General features: G+C 44.1%; 1 protein-coding gene across 1 annotated transcript in view; it reads right to left on the reverse strand.

Annotated features, from left to right (window-relative positions):
• cpne4a (copine IVa) overlaps nt 1-17,050 on the reverse strand; it is a 134,730-nt gene that overhangs the window by 85,344 nt on the left and 32,336 nt on the right. The window contains exons 2-3 of the mRNA XM_056285616.1: nt 13,161-13,337; nt 414-485 (exon numbers count right to left, since the gene is read on the reverse strand). Of these exons, the coding sequence (XP_056141591.1) occupies nt 414-485; nt 13,161-13,337 (249 nt within the window). The remainder of the gene's footprint in view (nt 1-413; nt 486-13,160; nt 13,338-17,050) is intronic.

A 17,050-nucleotide genomic window follows, 5' to 3' on the forward strand; every position in this document is an offset into this window, starting at 1 on the left:
AGATAAGAGTGAGAGAAAGAGAGAGAGGGAGGGAGGGAGGGAGTGACAGAATGAGAGAAAGAGACTCCTCCACTGATTAAGATGTAAAAAGAGCTGTTACATTTTGGAAATGTTTAAACATGAGCAACCTCCACTTACATTGTTACAAAACTCTGACAAACCAAGACACCACACACACTCACACACTCACACACACACACACACACACACACACACACACACACACACACACACACAGGTTGTTCTGCTTCTTTAATTTATGAACACACATATATTAAAACAGATACACACACACACACTCCCACAGAGAGGCAGAAACTCTCTCTCTCTCTCTCTCTCTCACACACACACATACACACACATACCACCACCACCACCACCACCACCATAGGAGGGGTGGTGGAGGGTCTCACCGTGATGATGGCCTTCCCCACACTTCCTCCTGGCCGCAGCAATGCTTTGGACAGTTTCCTCTGAGAAACAATCTGTCAGAGAACAGAAGAGAAACACTGAGGGACTATAATTGCAATACACACACACACACGCACAAACACACATACACACACATTCAGACATTACAAAACAGACACACAGGCACGCGTGCACACACAAACACAAACCGGCACACACAGGCATGCAGGCACGCACTCACTGACACACACACACACACACACACACACACATGAAAGGTGTAGAGGCCTGCGTGGTGAAGCTGGTAAAGGGGCTGGTGTTTGTGTTGGTGTTTTCCACAGGGAGCGTTTAGAGAGCAGACAACAGCGGAGGCAGAAACACACCAGGGCTCTATGGGAGCTGGAGGACAGACTACGCGTCAAGTCTCCGCTTTCCAGCGTTCGAAATCTCGTTTCTTTTAAAGCCACCAATCGACCACCTGCGAGCGAGGGGCAGAGCCTGTCAGAGCGAGAGGGCGTGGCTAAGATGCTGAGGATGGAGGAGACAGGTTCGAACCTATTGCGTCACATACCAAAGAAGCGCCAGAGGGGGTTGAGCAGCGACCAGGACGGCTCGGAAGAGCGGGGTAATTGGACGGGTACAACTGACAACTGGGGAGAAAAAGGGCGGGGGAAAAAAGAAGTTTTCCAGGGGGCTGAGTGAGGAATTGAAAATATTGACACATGTTCTGATCATTTTCATGCCTCTGTTGTAAAGCACTGGTCAGTTTATCCATCATCACAAAGAAGACATCTAGTCTGAATTTATCATCTCCGCCTAGAAGTTGGTCAGGCGTGTCTGTGTCATCAGGCCGCTTATGCTTTCCAAGCTGTGCCGTTACATAGCTGAATTGTTTCGCAAAGGAAATTGTTTTTCACCCTGGCCTCATATTTCCTAAACCTGTCACAGATATCGGCAATGAAATCTTCAAGCGAATGTGTTGAATCCACCGCTGTAACCACGTCTACAGCCACTTTCTGCAGGGATTTGCTGACGGACTCGAGTCTTCGTAGGACCGCATTCCAAAAAGAAGCACAGCAACGCAGAGTCCACTTGCCCCATTTTCTCACCAACACGTGTGCTTTGTCCCTTGACGTCTTTGGCATCTCTGCGTTTCATCCTCGGCTATTATATTGTGTAATTATGTAATTCAGGTAAAGGTTCTTTGTAGCCTGTGCGTGCACTGAGCATCTAGTCTCAGTGGGTTTGTTTTTAAGCCGATCTGTAATTATTTTCCAGCTCGGCGTGAATTGGAGCACAAGCCGAATGTTGACTGGACCAAACTAAAATAGTAAATTGCCTCAGTGGCAGTGCAACAGTCAAACACTACACACCCCGGCAAGATCGAAGGACTGAGCAGAGCAAGGAACCCACTCGACCAGAGGGTTGATCTCTTGGATGAGTGTCCACAGTCCTTTGTAGACTCCACTCATATTGCTGGCGCTGTTGTAACCTTGCCCTCTACAATTACTGATGTCCAAATTCAAATTGCTCAGAACATCTGTACAGTTTTAAAGAGAGACTCCCCAGTATGACTTAAAATAGGCAAGAACTTCAAAAAAATCTTCAGAGAAGTCCCTCCCGTGACATGTAATGGACAACACAAGTTAACCGATCAATATGAGCTAAATCAGGGACAACCGCAACCACAATGGAAAAGTACTAGGCATTTTGCATCAGTATTATGATGCACTGGCCCATTAAATCAACAAATTCTTCACATACACCGGCATACAGAAATGATGGTGTTCCTCTGGCTATGTGCCCAGAGAGAAAAGGGTCAAATTTATCAAGAAGCTCTAAAATTCCAAGATAGTAGGGTGTCCGGGTAGAGGGCGGTAGTGTAGCGGTCTATTTCACTGCCTACCAAAACAGGGATTGCCTGTTCAAACCCCCGTGTTACCTCTGGCTTGGTCGGGCATCCCTACAGACCCAATTGGCCATGCCTGCGGGTGGGAAGCCGGATGTGGGTATGTATCCTGGTCGCTGCACTAGCACCTCTTCTGGTCGGCCAGGGTGCCTGTTCATGGAGGACGGGGAACTGGGGGGAATAGCGTTATCCGGGAGGGGGAACTGGGGGGAATAGTGTGATCCTCCCGTGCGCTACATCCCCCTGGCGAAACTCCTCACTGTCAGGTGAAAAGAAGCGACTGGTGACTCCACATGTATCGGAGGAGTCATGTGGTGGACTGCAGCCCTACCCGGATCAGCAAAGGGGGTGGAGCAGCGATCAGGGCAGCTTGGAAAATAGGGTAATTGGCCAAGTACAATTAGTAAGAAAAAAAGGGGGGGGGATTCCGAGATAGTTACTGTTATGGGGCGAGCCCAACAGTTTATTATCTCCTCAAAACGGCAGACCTCGCTTTGCCAAAAACTGCACCACTATGACAACACACCACAAAACGTCTTGCTAATATTTCTCCTCTTCCTTCCACTGCTCTTTAACCTGAACCTGAGCTTGGTCTGGCTGGGTGAGGGGAGTGACTGAGAGCTGGCATTGGATCAGGTGGGGGAGCCTATTCTGCTGCATCCAGTGGGCCCAAAGACCACGGTACCTGCCGGGAGCTGGGCCCAAGGACAAAACCCAGAGGGCGGTCTGACAGGACACGGAAGCGGGGCAGGCTAAGCTAACTGCTAGCCCATGCAGCCCGGCAGTTCCAATAATACTGAGGGTGGTCTGGCAGCAGCCTCGCCTGGCGTTGACTGTGTTGTTTTTGATGTCGTCGTGCGGAGTGCGGGGAGGTGTGTCGAAGGTGTCTGGCTGAGAGGGCTAGCTTTGGATCGGCTGACGGAGCCTGGTCTGCTGCACCCGGTGGGCCCAAGGACCATGGCACTGCCTGGAGCTACACCTCAAAGCGATGTCCAGCATTCTTCCAATCATGAAACCCACAATCACTGAGGGCTGACTTGTCATCACAGAACAATCTGCAGAAGAAACGGTGTACTTTGCCGGTTGATGGGAAATAACACAACCATTCCCTCACCAATTTTTCACCATTTCTGAAATGGTGAAATGGACTTTACTAAACAGTCTGCGCTGAATCGTATAGATGTGTTCAGATGAGGAAAATGACACGTTTTTATTCTGACAAATCAATGGGGCCTTCACCCCCTTGCTCACCCAAGAAGAACACAATTCTTTGTTTACAGTCACCTAAAGTGCTAGACTGGGTGATGCAATGTCACTGCTGGCCATATTTCAAGGATGCTTCTCTTCACCTTACCTGTTTCCCCCAATGTCACCACTCTTACTGCCTCACATTGTCCCCGGGCCCTTGTCACTATCTCCGGTATTTCTCTGCTCCTTTTCTCCATTTTGCATTGTCTCCTAGATTTTCAACGCTCCATTCTCCTCTTCTCTGCCGCATGAGCTCATTTGCTCATTGCAGCCATCGGCTCTGCCTCCCCACGGGTTACTCCATTGTTGTCCTCATCTGTTGATTTCTTGAAATATGTTGTAAGATTTGGCATCTCCTTGAGTATTTGTTCACTTCTGGCTATCTTTAACTGAGGATTTTTACATTTCTGGGCCCCACTGTGATGTTTATGAAATGTTGGGCTCATAGTTTACCTGAAGGACGGCAGCATGGCCTGTAAACACAATCTAAATAGGATATGCATGACCATGTAATATAATCGGTTACATGATTTTAAGTGAATGCAGGCTATAAAAAGCAGTAATTTTCTAAGGTATGCGTCCAAGACGGCCCCGTGCATCAGTACAGTAGAAGAACCTCACATTGAACTTTTAAGTTTTATTTCATGACTGAACGACAAACTGATGTCAGATGAGAAAGCACTAGTATAAATGAAAGAATACACCGTTGAAAAGCAAAGTACTGTACAGTACAGTAAAGAAAAGTAAAGTACTGTAAACAGCAATGTAATTTAAGAAATAAAAAACGAAAGTATATACAGTAAGAGAAAAAGAACCCATTCACAGCAAGTAAGACTGTATGCTGTCTCTGGGCTCTTCAACCATATCCTATGTGACGTTAGACCTGGCCAGGCAGTGGAACCACATGTCACCACATGCTTCTTCCAACACTTGCAGAAAATGTCCGCTCTCATAAGGACTTCTGTCATATCCCAGATAGCAAAATTACTGTGGCCCAGACCCGTCCCACACCTGACACTTTCATGACCAATGATAGCACTTGGGCGGTCCACTCCTGTTTGCCAGATCTGGGCCAGAACCAAGCCATAGCAATGCTGCATGTGCCACATATTTGCCAAAGGTGGTCCATATTTGTTTTGTGATATTTGGGCCATATTCACCATATATCACACGGGCCACTTCAGGGTCACATCCAGATTACATGTTGCCGAGAGCACCGCATCTTTGCCAAAAAAGGCCCACATCTGATTTGGCATATTTGGGCCATACTTGCTATTATACATGTGGGCCACTTCAAGCTCACATCCATTTTGTCAGGGCCAGAAGAAGGCCATCAGTGCTGCATCATTTTCTGAAGTGGCCCACATCCAGATGCTATCTGGGATACCTTCCCATGCCATGCTGAGAACAAATCCTCTATGAGAGGCGAGTGTGGCTGGTGTGAGATCATTTGTGCTGCTTAGTGTTTACACCTGGAGAATTGTTAACTGAGTTCAGGTTGTGATAGCTAGGTTAAATCTATTAAATGCCCATGGTTTCTGAATGAGCACATTATGCAACCTGTGTTTTATGAAGGGATTTGTTAAGCAAAAGGTTAAACAAATTTGCAACACGTCAAAACAGGGGAATTGGTGTTAATGAGTCTTTCTTTGTGAAACTGTTTGGGAGTTTTTGCTTATATAGAACCAGTTTTGTGTGTAATTGAGTGAGAAAAACTGTAATTAGAGCTGGATTTGCATTAACCTTTGTTCACTGAAAATTGTTTTATTCACTTTATTTTGTATATCCATCTGTTTGTTGTACAATTTTAATATTCACTCTCTGTTGCTAACTGAATTTAAAGCACTTTGAGCTGCATCAACAGCATGGTGTCTACACTGCAATAATCCAGTCTGCCATCTGCACATCCATCACTGTCTGGTTTGGATCGGCCACCAAACAGGACAGGGGCAAGCTACAACGGACAGTTAGGTCTGCACAAAAAAATCATTGGTGCCAACCTTCCCTCCATTCAGGACTCATACACCTCCAGATTCAGGACACGGGCAGGCAACATCACTGCAGACCCATCACACCCTGGTCACAACCTGTTCCAACTCCTCCCCTCTGGCAGGCGCTACAGAGCACTGTACCCCAAAACAACCAGATATAAAAACAGTTTATTTCTGCAGGCTGTCATTCAAATGAACGCTTAATAATGTCAAATAAATCCAACCATTTTGTATATACTGTACTGTATATAGTATACTGGTACGCTGTCATGTCCATCTACCTCAGGCATGTATGTAAGTAACCTGCTAACATCTATTTCAGCATCTCTGATATATTCTCTGCAGCATTAACTTTATCACCTCTTATTTCACCTATGTAAGTCAATCCTTGTGTATATATCTGAAGATTGTTGTGTTGTAGTGTGTTACTCTATGTTAAGTACACTGTGAGAGCCACGAAACCAGAGTCAAATTCCATGCATGTGCAAACCTACACAGCCAATAAACATGATTCTGATTCTGAACACTTAACTGCATGATGCAATAACGGACACTTGTTATGTTAACATGACACTTTGTAAATACCCCCCTCTTGTCAAGTTGTCTCACTTACATATTGCCCATGTACACTACTTTCTTTTAAATAGAATGGGCAATACAAATGTACAATTGTAAATACATATACAACTGCTGTATACTGGTTATAAATTATTGTTATCATTATAATTATAAGTATATAATATAGTATATAATACATAAACATATGTATGTATTTTATCATATAATATATTACTATGTAATATAATATGTAAGCATAATAAATTATAAACTCTGTATATAGTTGTGACATACGTTACTGTGCATACAAATTTACCTCCAGTATTCTATTTATTATTCAATTTATTTTTTTCTCTCTCTCTCTCATCATCAGCCGCTTCTACGGGGTCGAATCGCGGTGGCAGCAAGCTAAATATGGCACTCCAGACGTCTCTCTCCCTATTTATTTATGGTTTGAAGTATTTATTTATTTATTTATTTAATGAGTGATATATGCAAGTACTAGAAGCTGTTGTGTACCGGGGTCAAATCCCTCATATGTATAAACACACTTGGCCAATAAAGTTGATTCTGATTCTGATCATCTTTTTAATATCCTTTCTCATTGCTTGCTCCCTGCCTGACAGCGAAGTTAGCTAACACCCCCCTCTCTCTCTCTCTCTCTCTCTCTCTCTCTCTCTCTCTCTCTCTCTCTCTCTCAATTGATATGTATACTACAGGCCCATCTCCAAATTGTCTTTTCTATCTAAGGTTCTGGAGAGAGTAATTTTTTCTCAGTTGATTTCTTCTATGAACACTAATACTATTTTTAATAGTTTCCAGTTTGGTTTCAGAGCACTTCATAGTACCGTGACAGCTCTAGTTAAGTTCTCTAATGCTCTACTGCCGACTGCAGACAGAGGTGACTGCTCGGTTTTAGTCCTTTTATACCTAAGTGCTGCCTTTGACACGGTCACTCACAACATCCTCTTACATCGCTTAGAGACTTGGGTTGGCATCAAGGGCTCAGCTCTTAGCTTACTGCCCTCTTACCTCACCAACAGAACTTTTTCTGTTGATCTGGGTAACTCTGCCTCCTCAGTGGCTCAGTTGAGTTGTGGTGTCCCTCAACACTCGGTTCTCGGCCCCCTTCTCTTTTCTATATATATGCATGCTGCCCCTTGGCCAGGTCATTCAAAAATCACCATGTGCTCTACCATTTTTCTGCTGACGACACTCAGTTAGTTATACATGCCACTAAAACCCACAGATCCTAGCACCCTGGCAAATCTCACAACTTGCCTCTCTGATATTAAATCCTGGATGTCCGAAAATTCTCTCAAATTTAATGATGATAAGTCTGAGGTCATTCTGTTCGGTCCCAAAAAAATCCACCAGCCCTTACGGTACTAATCTTGGTGGTCTGTCAGGTAGTCTTAAGCAAGCTGCTAGGAATCTTGGGGTAATAGCCAATGCTAACCAGAGTTTTGCTACTAAAATCAAACATGTTGTTCAGTCATGCTTTTTCCAACTCAAGCTAATCTCCAAAATTAGGTCATTTTGTTCAATTGCCGATCTGCAAAAAGTTATAGATCCTTTTATCTATTCTCGGCTTGACTATTTTAATGCACCTTATGCTGGTATCAGCAAGGGCTCCCTCCACTGTCTGCAGTTGGTACAAAACGCTGCTGATTGGCTCATTGCCAGGATAAGGAGGCACGGCCATATATATCACTCCTGGGCTTGCCTCCCTACTCCCTACACTGGCGTCTGCCAAATGAGAAAGAATGATATATACTTCGATCATTTAACATAATTTATGTTATGTTATATATCAATCATGTGAATTATCATATGCAATATATATGATCATGTTGTATATTATCTATATCTCACTATTCTCAAACTATAACAGCCTTCATGAGGTCACAAGGTTTCCCTGTGACATTGTGATGTGTAGTCGTGCTTACATTTTATTGTCCAGTTATATGTTATGTTTATGATGTCTTGTTATACATTTTACAATGTGTTGTGTCTTGTTGTATGTGTTGTTCAGGGAAGGCGAAAGATTTAGAGTGGTAGTAGAGTAGCAGGCATCCTCAGTAGTAATGCTGCATGTTTTTCTTCTTCTGAGAAACTGAATTGCAGGGAGTTTTATTTGAACTGACACTTGAAGACGAATAATGAAGAGGAAACCACAAATCACAAATGAATCTAAATGAGTGCCAGTTCAAGTAGGAGGAGATTTTCACTTTAATTCTCTTTACACAACTGGTCTCCGCCTCTGTACTGTTATCCAATCGTGTCATTGTGGACATTAGGAGATCCAGGAAGACCACCCCCCCCCCACTGCACATACACGGTTAAATTATTATTAAATTATTGCGGATAACATCAAATTCCTGGGAATCCACATAACTAAGAACTCACATGGTCACTCAACACCTCCCACCTGATGGAGAAAGCACAACAGAGGCTTTTCCTCCTCAGGAAACTTAAACCAGCCGGTCTCCCCTCTCAGCTGCTGGTCAGTTTTTACAGAAGCAGTACAGAAAGCATCCTCTTTCACTGTGTCACAGTGTGGTATGCCAGCTGCACAGCAGAGAACAGGAAGGACTTGGCTTGGGTGGTTAAGACAGCACAGAGGATTGTGGGAGCTGTGCTCCCGGACCTGGATGCTGTGTATGCTGGCCGCCTACAGAGGAAAGCCAGCAACATCAGCAAAGACGCAACACACCCAAGTCACTGTCTGTTTGTTCCCTTGCCATAGGGGAAAAGATACTGCACCGTCAAAACCTGGAATAACAGGCTGAGGAACAGCTTCTTCCCCAGCGCTGTAGCCTCCATCACCCCCCCACACACACACACACACACCTGCCTATAGCTGCTGAGGACTAACTGCTACTAAAGCTGCTGCAATATGGACAACTATGTGCAATAATCCCATGCAGTAATTTGAATTTTAAAGGCCGCTGCTATCTTTTATTGTCTCATTATAATTTTTTACTACCTCACTTATTTTTACTACCTCACTTGTTTATACTAAATGTTGCTTGTCCTTGTTTTTATCTTGCTTTGTTTTGTTTTTTTAAATCATTTATCTCGTCTAGTGCTGCTGATCTGAGAGTCACCAAATGTAATTTCGTTGTGTGCGCACAATGACAATAAAGCATCTTATCTTATCTTATGTCCCTCAGTTCTGTGCGTGGGATTTTCTGTCAGTCAGTGGTCTGCTTGCCGAATAGGATTTGAATTTACATATCTGGCAAAGATCTTTGCTGACGATGCAATCCTTGACGCCTGCCCCTCCACCAGCCCAATTTTATTTATACTGTCTTATGCCCTATAAACTGTCATCAGCGGCAGGGTCAACACCAAAGATCTTTTAAACATCGTAATAGATAATGTTTTGCATCCCCTTTGGATGACTGTCTTGCTGCTTCTCTAAAAGCTGGCATCATGTTCTTCACATGGCTGCCATAATGTTCTTTGGAGGCAAACTACTGCAGCTCAGTGTGAGGTGGTGGTTTTTGAAGCCGGCTGGTGGGGGCTGTTAGTGGTTATGGCCGGGGTCTATCAGCCATCTGTCTCCCTACACTGCTGGCAGACAGACAGAGGAGAGGAGGAGAGGATAGAAGAGAAGAGGAGAGAGAGAGAGAGAGACTTTTTCCACTTCTCACTGAGACATCAGCTGTTCTAACCTCGTACCACTTTCTTCACCATCATCTGGGGTAATTATTTCCTCACAGCCCCGACCGTCATTTCCCCGCCTGAACACACATACACACACACACACACACTGCTTAGTCCACAGTGAGAGACCTCCCCTCTGCCAGACGAACCACAGGCTGAAGATGACACACTTTAAGTTGTTTGCAGCCTCAACTTTTTAATGAGTACTGAGGGAAGAGTTCAGTTGTAGTCTACTGTCTTCAGACCCACAGAGAGAGCAAGAGAGAGACGAACAGACAGATAGATAGATAGATAGATAGATAGATAGATAGATAGATAGATAGATAGATAGATAGATAGATAGATAGATAGATAGATAGATAGATAGATAGATAGATAGATAGATAGATAGATAGATAGATAGATAGATAGATAGACAGACAGACAGACAGACAGACAGACAGACAGACAGACAGACAGACAGACAGATATGTCTAGTAACTTCTGTTTCACATGAAAATAATGTTTGTTTTGGGGGTTTTTTTGTTTGTTTTTCAAAACAGTTCCTCTTGTGGTGGAGCCACCATGGAGCGGGGGTTTAGTTCTACGACGTGTCCAGCTGTACGTCAGTTCAAACTGATCTACAAGTTCATCTTCACCGTGGTGTACACGTGGGGGTGGCATTGGTTTCCCAGAATGCAAGATGTTTGTTTGCCATGTTATTACTGGGGTTTTTTTTAAGTTTATTTCTGATTTTTCCCTTTTTTCTCCCAATTTAGTGGCCAATCGATCCCTATTTTAATTCAAACACTCACCCTCGTACTGCATGCGTTCGCCAACTGCATCTCTCCGGCCGGCAGTCTCGAAGGAGACCGCCTCCCCACTTCAGTGACAAGGCGACTCCAGGCCGAACCACTGTTTTTTCCGACACACACAGAGACGCATTCACGTGACGAACACAAGCCGACTCCGCCCCCCTCCCGAAGACAGCGCTGCCAATGATTGCTGCTTCATCGAGTCCGGCCATAGTCGGATCTGACGAGACCGGGGCGCGAACCCCGGTCCCCAGTGGGCAACTGCATCGATACAAAGCCGATGCTGAGACCGCTACACCACTGCGGACCCTATTACTGGTTTAATTTTACCCGCAGTCCAGTACTCCATCTGTATGTCATTCTGTCCCTACACTCTTCTTCTGTGGTGCTTTAACAACTCCAGATAACAGATAAACAGCTTGGAAAATCCTTTGGCTACTGTCGGGGGGGGAACAAACGGTCAAAAGTCACTGTCATGACTCGATAACAGAATGTGTCTCGTCTCTCAGAAACCCACGCAGCGAGAGAATGTTAAACAAGAGCAAAACAACTGAAACAAGATATCCAACAGTCAAGCTGTCATTAAACTCAGTGAAGTTATGAATACCCACAGTGATTTTACATTCAGGTGAGAGAAACTTAGCTTAACTGCAGGCCTCAGAAAACGATAACACACCAATGCACACCAGACGCCTCACATCCACACCACCAACCTCAGACAGATAGAAAACAGCGGTCTCGGCAGTGGCGAGGAGATAAGTCTACAGTAGATATTTCTACAGTTGAACCCGGGTGGACCGCACCACCTTCAGGTTCTGGTGTCAGTTTTCCTTTTAGACGTGGGTTCGACTCCCTCTTCTGATATTAACCCCGATAGCAACCGCATGTGGGCCACTTCAGGCAATGATGCGGCAATGATGGCCTTCTTCTGGCCCTGACAAAACGGATGTGAGCCTGAGGTGGCCCGCATGTATAATAGCAAATATGGCCCAAATATGCCAAATCAAATGTGGGCCCTTTTTGGCAAACATGCGGTGCTCTCGGCAACATGTAATCTGGATGTGACCCTGAAGTTGCCCGTGTGGTAAATGGTGAATATGGCCCAAATATCACAACACAAATATGGGCCACCTTTGGCAAATATGTGGCACATGCGGCATTGCTATGGCTTGGGTCTGGCCCAGATCTGGCAAACAGGAGCAGACGCCCAAGTGCCATCATTCCACACAGTATGTGGACCGGATGAAAGTGTCGGGTGTGGGACGGGTCCGGGCCACAGCAATTTTGCCATTTGGGAAGCTTCATGCCATGCCATTCCAATTCAGTGGCCATGAGTGACAGCGTTTCCAGGCTGCTCTGGGTCATCCATGTCTTCAGTTCATTTTTAATCTTGGACATTTGCGAAAAGGACCTGGCAGGTGCTGACAGGAAGCATTGGATGCAGTCTCAACACAATGTATATGTTGGGAAATGTTGACTGGAATCCACAATCGAGCCTTATTTTCAGAAGTTTCGATGGAGGCATGTTCAGTCCATCAGGTCTAACGAAATATCTGAAGTGACTCAATTCATTGGCAAGACTTCTGTCCAAATCAGAGGGATGGGCAGGGGACTTTGTCAGTTACTTAACACTCTTGTTTTTAGTTTTGCCGACCTGCTAAGCATGCGTTTCTCCATGTTGATCGCCAAATTGACGTTTTGACCTATAGCATACATCATTACGACATTATGTAATTTAATAAGTGAGAATTTTCAGGATTGTTACTTTAAAATGATGTCCATATTCTGTTCTGTCCTTACATTTATCCTATTACAGGCACAGGTTTAGTGTTAATTTATGGCAAACATACATACATACATATATATATATATATGTGTGTGTGTGTGTGTGTGTGTGTATGTATATGTATATGTATAGTATAACATATAATATAAAATATATATTATGTATAGTATAACATATAATAATAATATAATATAAAAAATTATATATATGTGTGTGGGTGTGTGTGTTCGGATGATCCGCTGTGGTGACCCCTAACGGGAGCAGCCGAAAGTAGTAGTAGTAGTAGTAGTAGTAGTGTGTGTGTGTGTGTGTGTGTGTGTGTGTGTGTGAGCAGCTATTTCAAGCAAAGAAAACCCACTACGACAGAACATGTAGAATAAAACCAAGTACCCCTTAATTTCTTACAGATTGTGGGTCTATGTAATACAAAGTAGCCACACAAACAATCATACACAACACACACATACACAATGGCATCGTATAAGATTAGCCTTTTAAACAGGACCCACTGAAACCAGACACAGAAGGACGGAATACCACGGATGAATGTGAAAAATAATAAAATTTTAAAATCATGATCAAGCACATGGTAGTGCAAATGAGAAGATAAAAAACATGTTTAATGAAAAGCTAAAGTTAAAAGGCCTTCATGTGAGGATGCCCACTGAGCTCGCCTCTCTGATATCTATAGGCGTACTTTTCCATATCAGATGTTGATGTGGGAACATTTAAATGGGAGTAAATTTCCAACCACTCTTATTAATGTTGTCTTGGTGGGTGAGGGGACGTACCTGGCCCAGCGTGCACTCCACCGAACCCAGAAACTCTGCCTCCTTCAGGCCGTTGTGGCTCCCGATGTCGTACAGCTCAAAGCGAAGACGCTGCACCTCCTCGAAATAAAAATCCAGATTGAAAACTTTGGAGAAGGTCGGATTTACACAGCTACGAATGACCTCAGTCCTGTCAACCTGGGAAGAGAGAGAGAGAGAGAGAGAGAGAGAGAGAGAGAGAGAGAGAGAGAGAGACATAGAAAGAGAGACAGAGACACAGAGAGAGACAGATAGATAGACAGACAGACAGGCAGACAGAAAGAGCGAGAGACAGAGACAGAGATATAGACAGATAGACAGACAGACAGACAGAAAGAGTGTGAGAGACAGACAGAAAGACAGAAAGGCCAGAGAGACAGAGAGACTCATTACTCAAACAAGCATCTTAATCAACCATCGGTCTAAAAAAAACAGCCGCCTGTAGTTTTAGTTAAACTCCTGTCTGGGAGGAAGTCACAATAAACGAGTTTTCACAGCAGACAGACAGAAGATCGAATTCTCTTTGGGTGGCAGATGGTCTACAGTTTGTCTCTCGGCGAGACGTTTTAATTGAAGACACTTTAAGTGGCTCCATTAAGTTTGTCCTCTCTGCTGGAGAGTCTGACAGACCACTTCTTTACTTTTGTGTTTCCTGCTAAACTCCACCTGTTGCCGTCTCATTCTCCAAATCCTGTTCAAACTATAACCAACCATTTACCTGACGTGTACCATCAGGGATGATGGCAGTTCAGGTCAAATTCAACTTTTTTTTTTTCAGTACAAAGCACATTTCACACCGGAAGTACCACAGTGTACTTTCCAAAAAAATCCAAATGAGAAGCTGTGAAAAAGGATAAAAAAGAAACTTTAAACCCTTAAAACAAAGCAGTTTAACAATATGGGACCAAGTCAAATACTGCTGGGGAAGGAAATGTTTAGATAGAGACGTATAAATCAGATTAGATTAAATTAAATTTGTGACCTCAGTCATCCATCTGCGCCATCTGCTGGAAGGTGCAGTGATTGCTTGACACTACGTTTATTTAAATTCATCAGTTTATTTAAATTCATCAAAAAAAGTCAATGAGTTCTTTTTTTTAGATCCATCACATTGTAGTGAATTCAGGGGGCAGCCGGGAACCACCGCAGCCGGGACGCGAACCCGGGTCTCCCGCACCATGGGCGACTACGTTAACCAGTCGACTAAATGGTCCGACCCGTTAGCCAAGGGCTAGCGAGTCTACACATCCGTGGTCGTTACACTACCCCCGTCCTTTGGGAAGTGCGCCCCCGCGCATCATCCATGGAGAGAGAAGGTCGGGGAGAAAGGGACATTCAAGAGAACACAGAAAAGTGTTAAAGGCAACATTTTTAGCAAGGCGTACATCCAAAACATGTCTGCAGGATCCTGGGAGTTCAGTGTCTCTCTGCACACATTTTACCTTTACAACATTTAATCCAAATCAGCTCCCCCCAGCCAAATATGATTTAATCTGGTTGTAATGAATCTGATGGATGCCAGTGTGGACATGAGTTCATATTTGGTATCAAAATCCTGCAGAGAGGAAAAAAGCCCAGAGAACGACTTGGATGCCATCTGGTTAGCAGCAGTAACACCGACACATCGGTTCTGTTGACGGGGACTGAATGGTCGTGAGTCTTCATTCCACACAAACACAGGCCATTTTCCCTCATTAGCACATTTCAACCAGAGAGAGCGACTCATTACTGGAATCGGCTGGGGGAGAGAAAACCTGCAGATTCTCGGCCCTCGATGGCACATGGTTGTACACCAATGGCGCAAAACTCAATTGCTTATTATGCTTTTATTTTCTTCACTCTATTTCATGAAAAGACAATTCTGGTTGTTTTTTTAACAGCCTATATCTTATTTTTGTAGTTATTGCCATAGTGCATATCAGTTATAATATAAGTTTACTGTCTTCATTTTGGAGATCTTGGACACGAGACCACTGCTGGGTTGACCTTTATCTTGCGGGATTACTAAACTTAAAGCTGTCCTTTAAACAAACCACCAAACAAAAAAACTCTCTTGTGCCTTAATTATACTGTGTACAAGATTTCCCATTATCTATGACTTCGCTATTGTGCTGGCCGGGTAGTTTATCAATGGTTAGTACTACCTGCAGTAGGCACAGGCTGCTCAGTCCTGCAAGCGAAACCAGGAAGTAGCTCAGCAATGCCATCGGCCAATGATAATACTGGATATTTAACTATTCACTTGAACTTGTGTTTTCACATATGTGGTTTAGATAATTGCTTTTGTTGTTGTAGTGGTGGTTTCCATGAGAGCTTTAAGACTTGTGCTCAGCTGTACCATAAGACATCATTGTACAACTGAGTCTAGTGGTGGTATCATGTCCAAAATCACAAGCTGGTCAGAAAAATGACACCATATCTGATATGCATCATGGAAATTATTTAAGGCTGACATCTTTATTTTGCAAGTGTCTTGTTAGTGTCTGTCCCCTTTACCTTTTTAAGCAGTGCTATGCACTTTTCATATCAACTTTTAAGAATCATGTGTCACTTGCGAACGATTCGTTCGAAAGAACAAATCTTTTGGGTGAACGAACTGAACCGAATCACGTCCTGAAAACGATCCGTTGCGTTTTGGCCGTTCGTTCACACAACAACGGCGTTTTGGGGGCCGGAAAACGCAAACTTTAGAATCCGGGTTCCAGGGTGAAATCTTTAGAAAACGCAACTCCAGCGTCGCCGTGTAAACTAGCAAAAACGGTTCCTGTGAACACGGTGACGTCGAGGCGCCACTTGGCACATGCGTATTACGTTTTCAGTCAAATAGTCATGCGCAAGAAGACATTAACAATGGCGGATTACCGAGCTGTGTTTGTGCTGTTATCTCTGCTAAGTTTATAAACGCTCCGCCAGCAAAGTGTGGATTTGCTGCACCGTTACTGTGATCAGCGGAGACGCATTATTTACATACGCCAACTTCTCAATCCACCTACACGTCGACGGAGGGCAACCAAAAGACGCTTTTGGACAAGACCTGAGAGAACAAGCCGTTTTCCTGGAATTTTACTGCTTTATAGTCCAGGGTCACTCGGAGTAACAACGCCACTTCCTCGTCCGTCCAGACAAAATTATCTGTTTTCGAGCGTACACTCGCCATTATCTGTTACTTTACTCACCGCTCCGAGAAGAAAGCGTTTGTGCGCAGGCGCGTGGTGTTGTTGGGGTCCACCGGAAAGGGCTCTCTACTACAAAGTGTCACCGCCCACTACTGGCCTGGCATGCATACTACAGCGTTTTTTTTTTTGCGTATCCGCGTGCATTCGGATGATGGCCTTCTTCTGGCCCTGAAAAAACGGATGTGAGCCTGAAGTGGCCCACATTTATAATAGCAAATAGGGCCCAAATATGCCAAATCAAATGTGGACCTTTTTTGGCAAAGATGCGGTGCTCTCGGCAACATGTAATCTGTATGTGACCCTGAAGTGACTCGGATCGTATTCAAAACGATGTCGTCTGAACACGGAACTTTTTTAAAACGCAAAGGAAAAACTTTCCCGTTTTTAGCAAGACCCTTGTCGTGTAAACGTAGCACCAGTCAGTTCAGTTGCGAATGAACGTGCAGGGATACCTTCACTGACTGAGTGAGTGAGTGAGTGATTCAAGTCATTCGTTCGCAGGAGGAACGGGGTGCGTTCAAGACAGCAAATACACAGCTGAGTTGGTGCATGCTCGGTGATTCTGTCTCTGGTTAGCCTTCAGTCAGATTGGTTGGAGTCAACTTAAAAAGTTCCAACAAAACATGTCAAAAGTAAAAAAAATGTTTGCCTGAATACGATCTAAAATGATCAAACACTTCCCTCAACCTGAGATGA

Source organism: Lampris incognitus, chromosome 9, assembly GCF_029633865.1.
Source record: "Lampris incognitus isolate fLamInc1 chromosome 9, fLamInc1.hap2, whole genome shotgun sequence".
Classification (NCBI taxonomy): domain Eukaryota; kingdom Metazoa; phylum Chordata; class Actinopteri; order Lampriformes; family Lampridae; genus Lampris; species Lampris incognitus.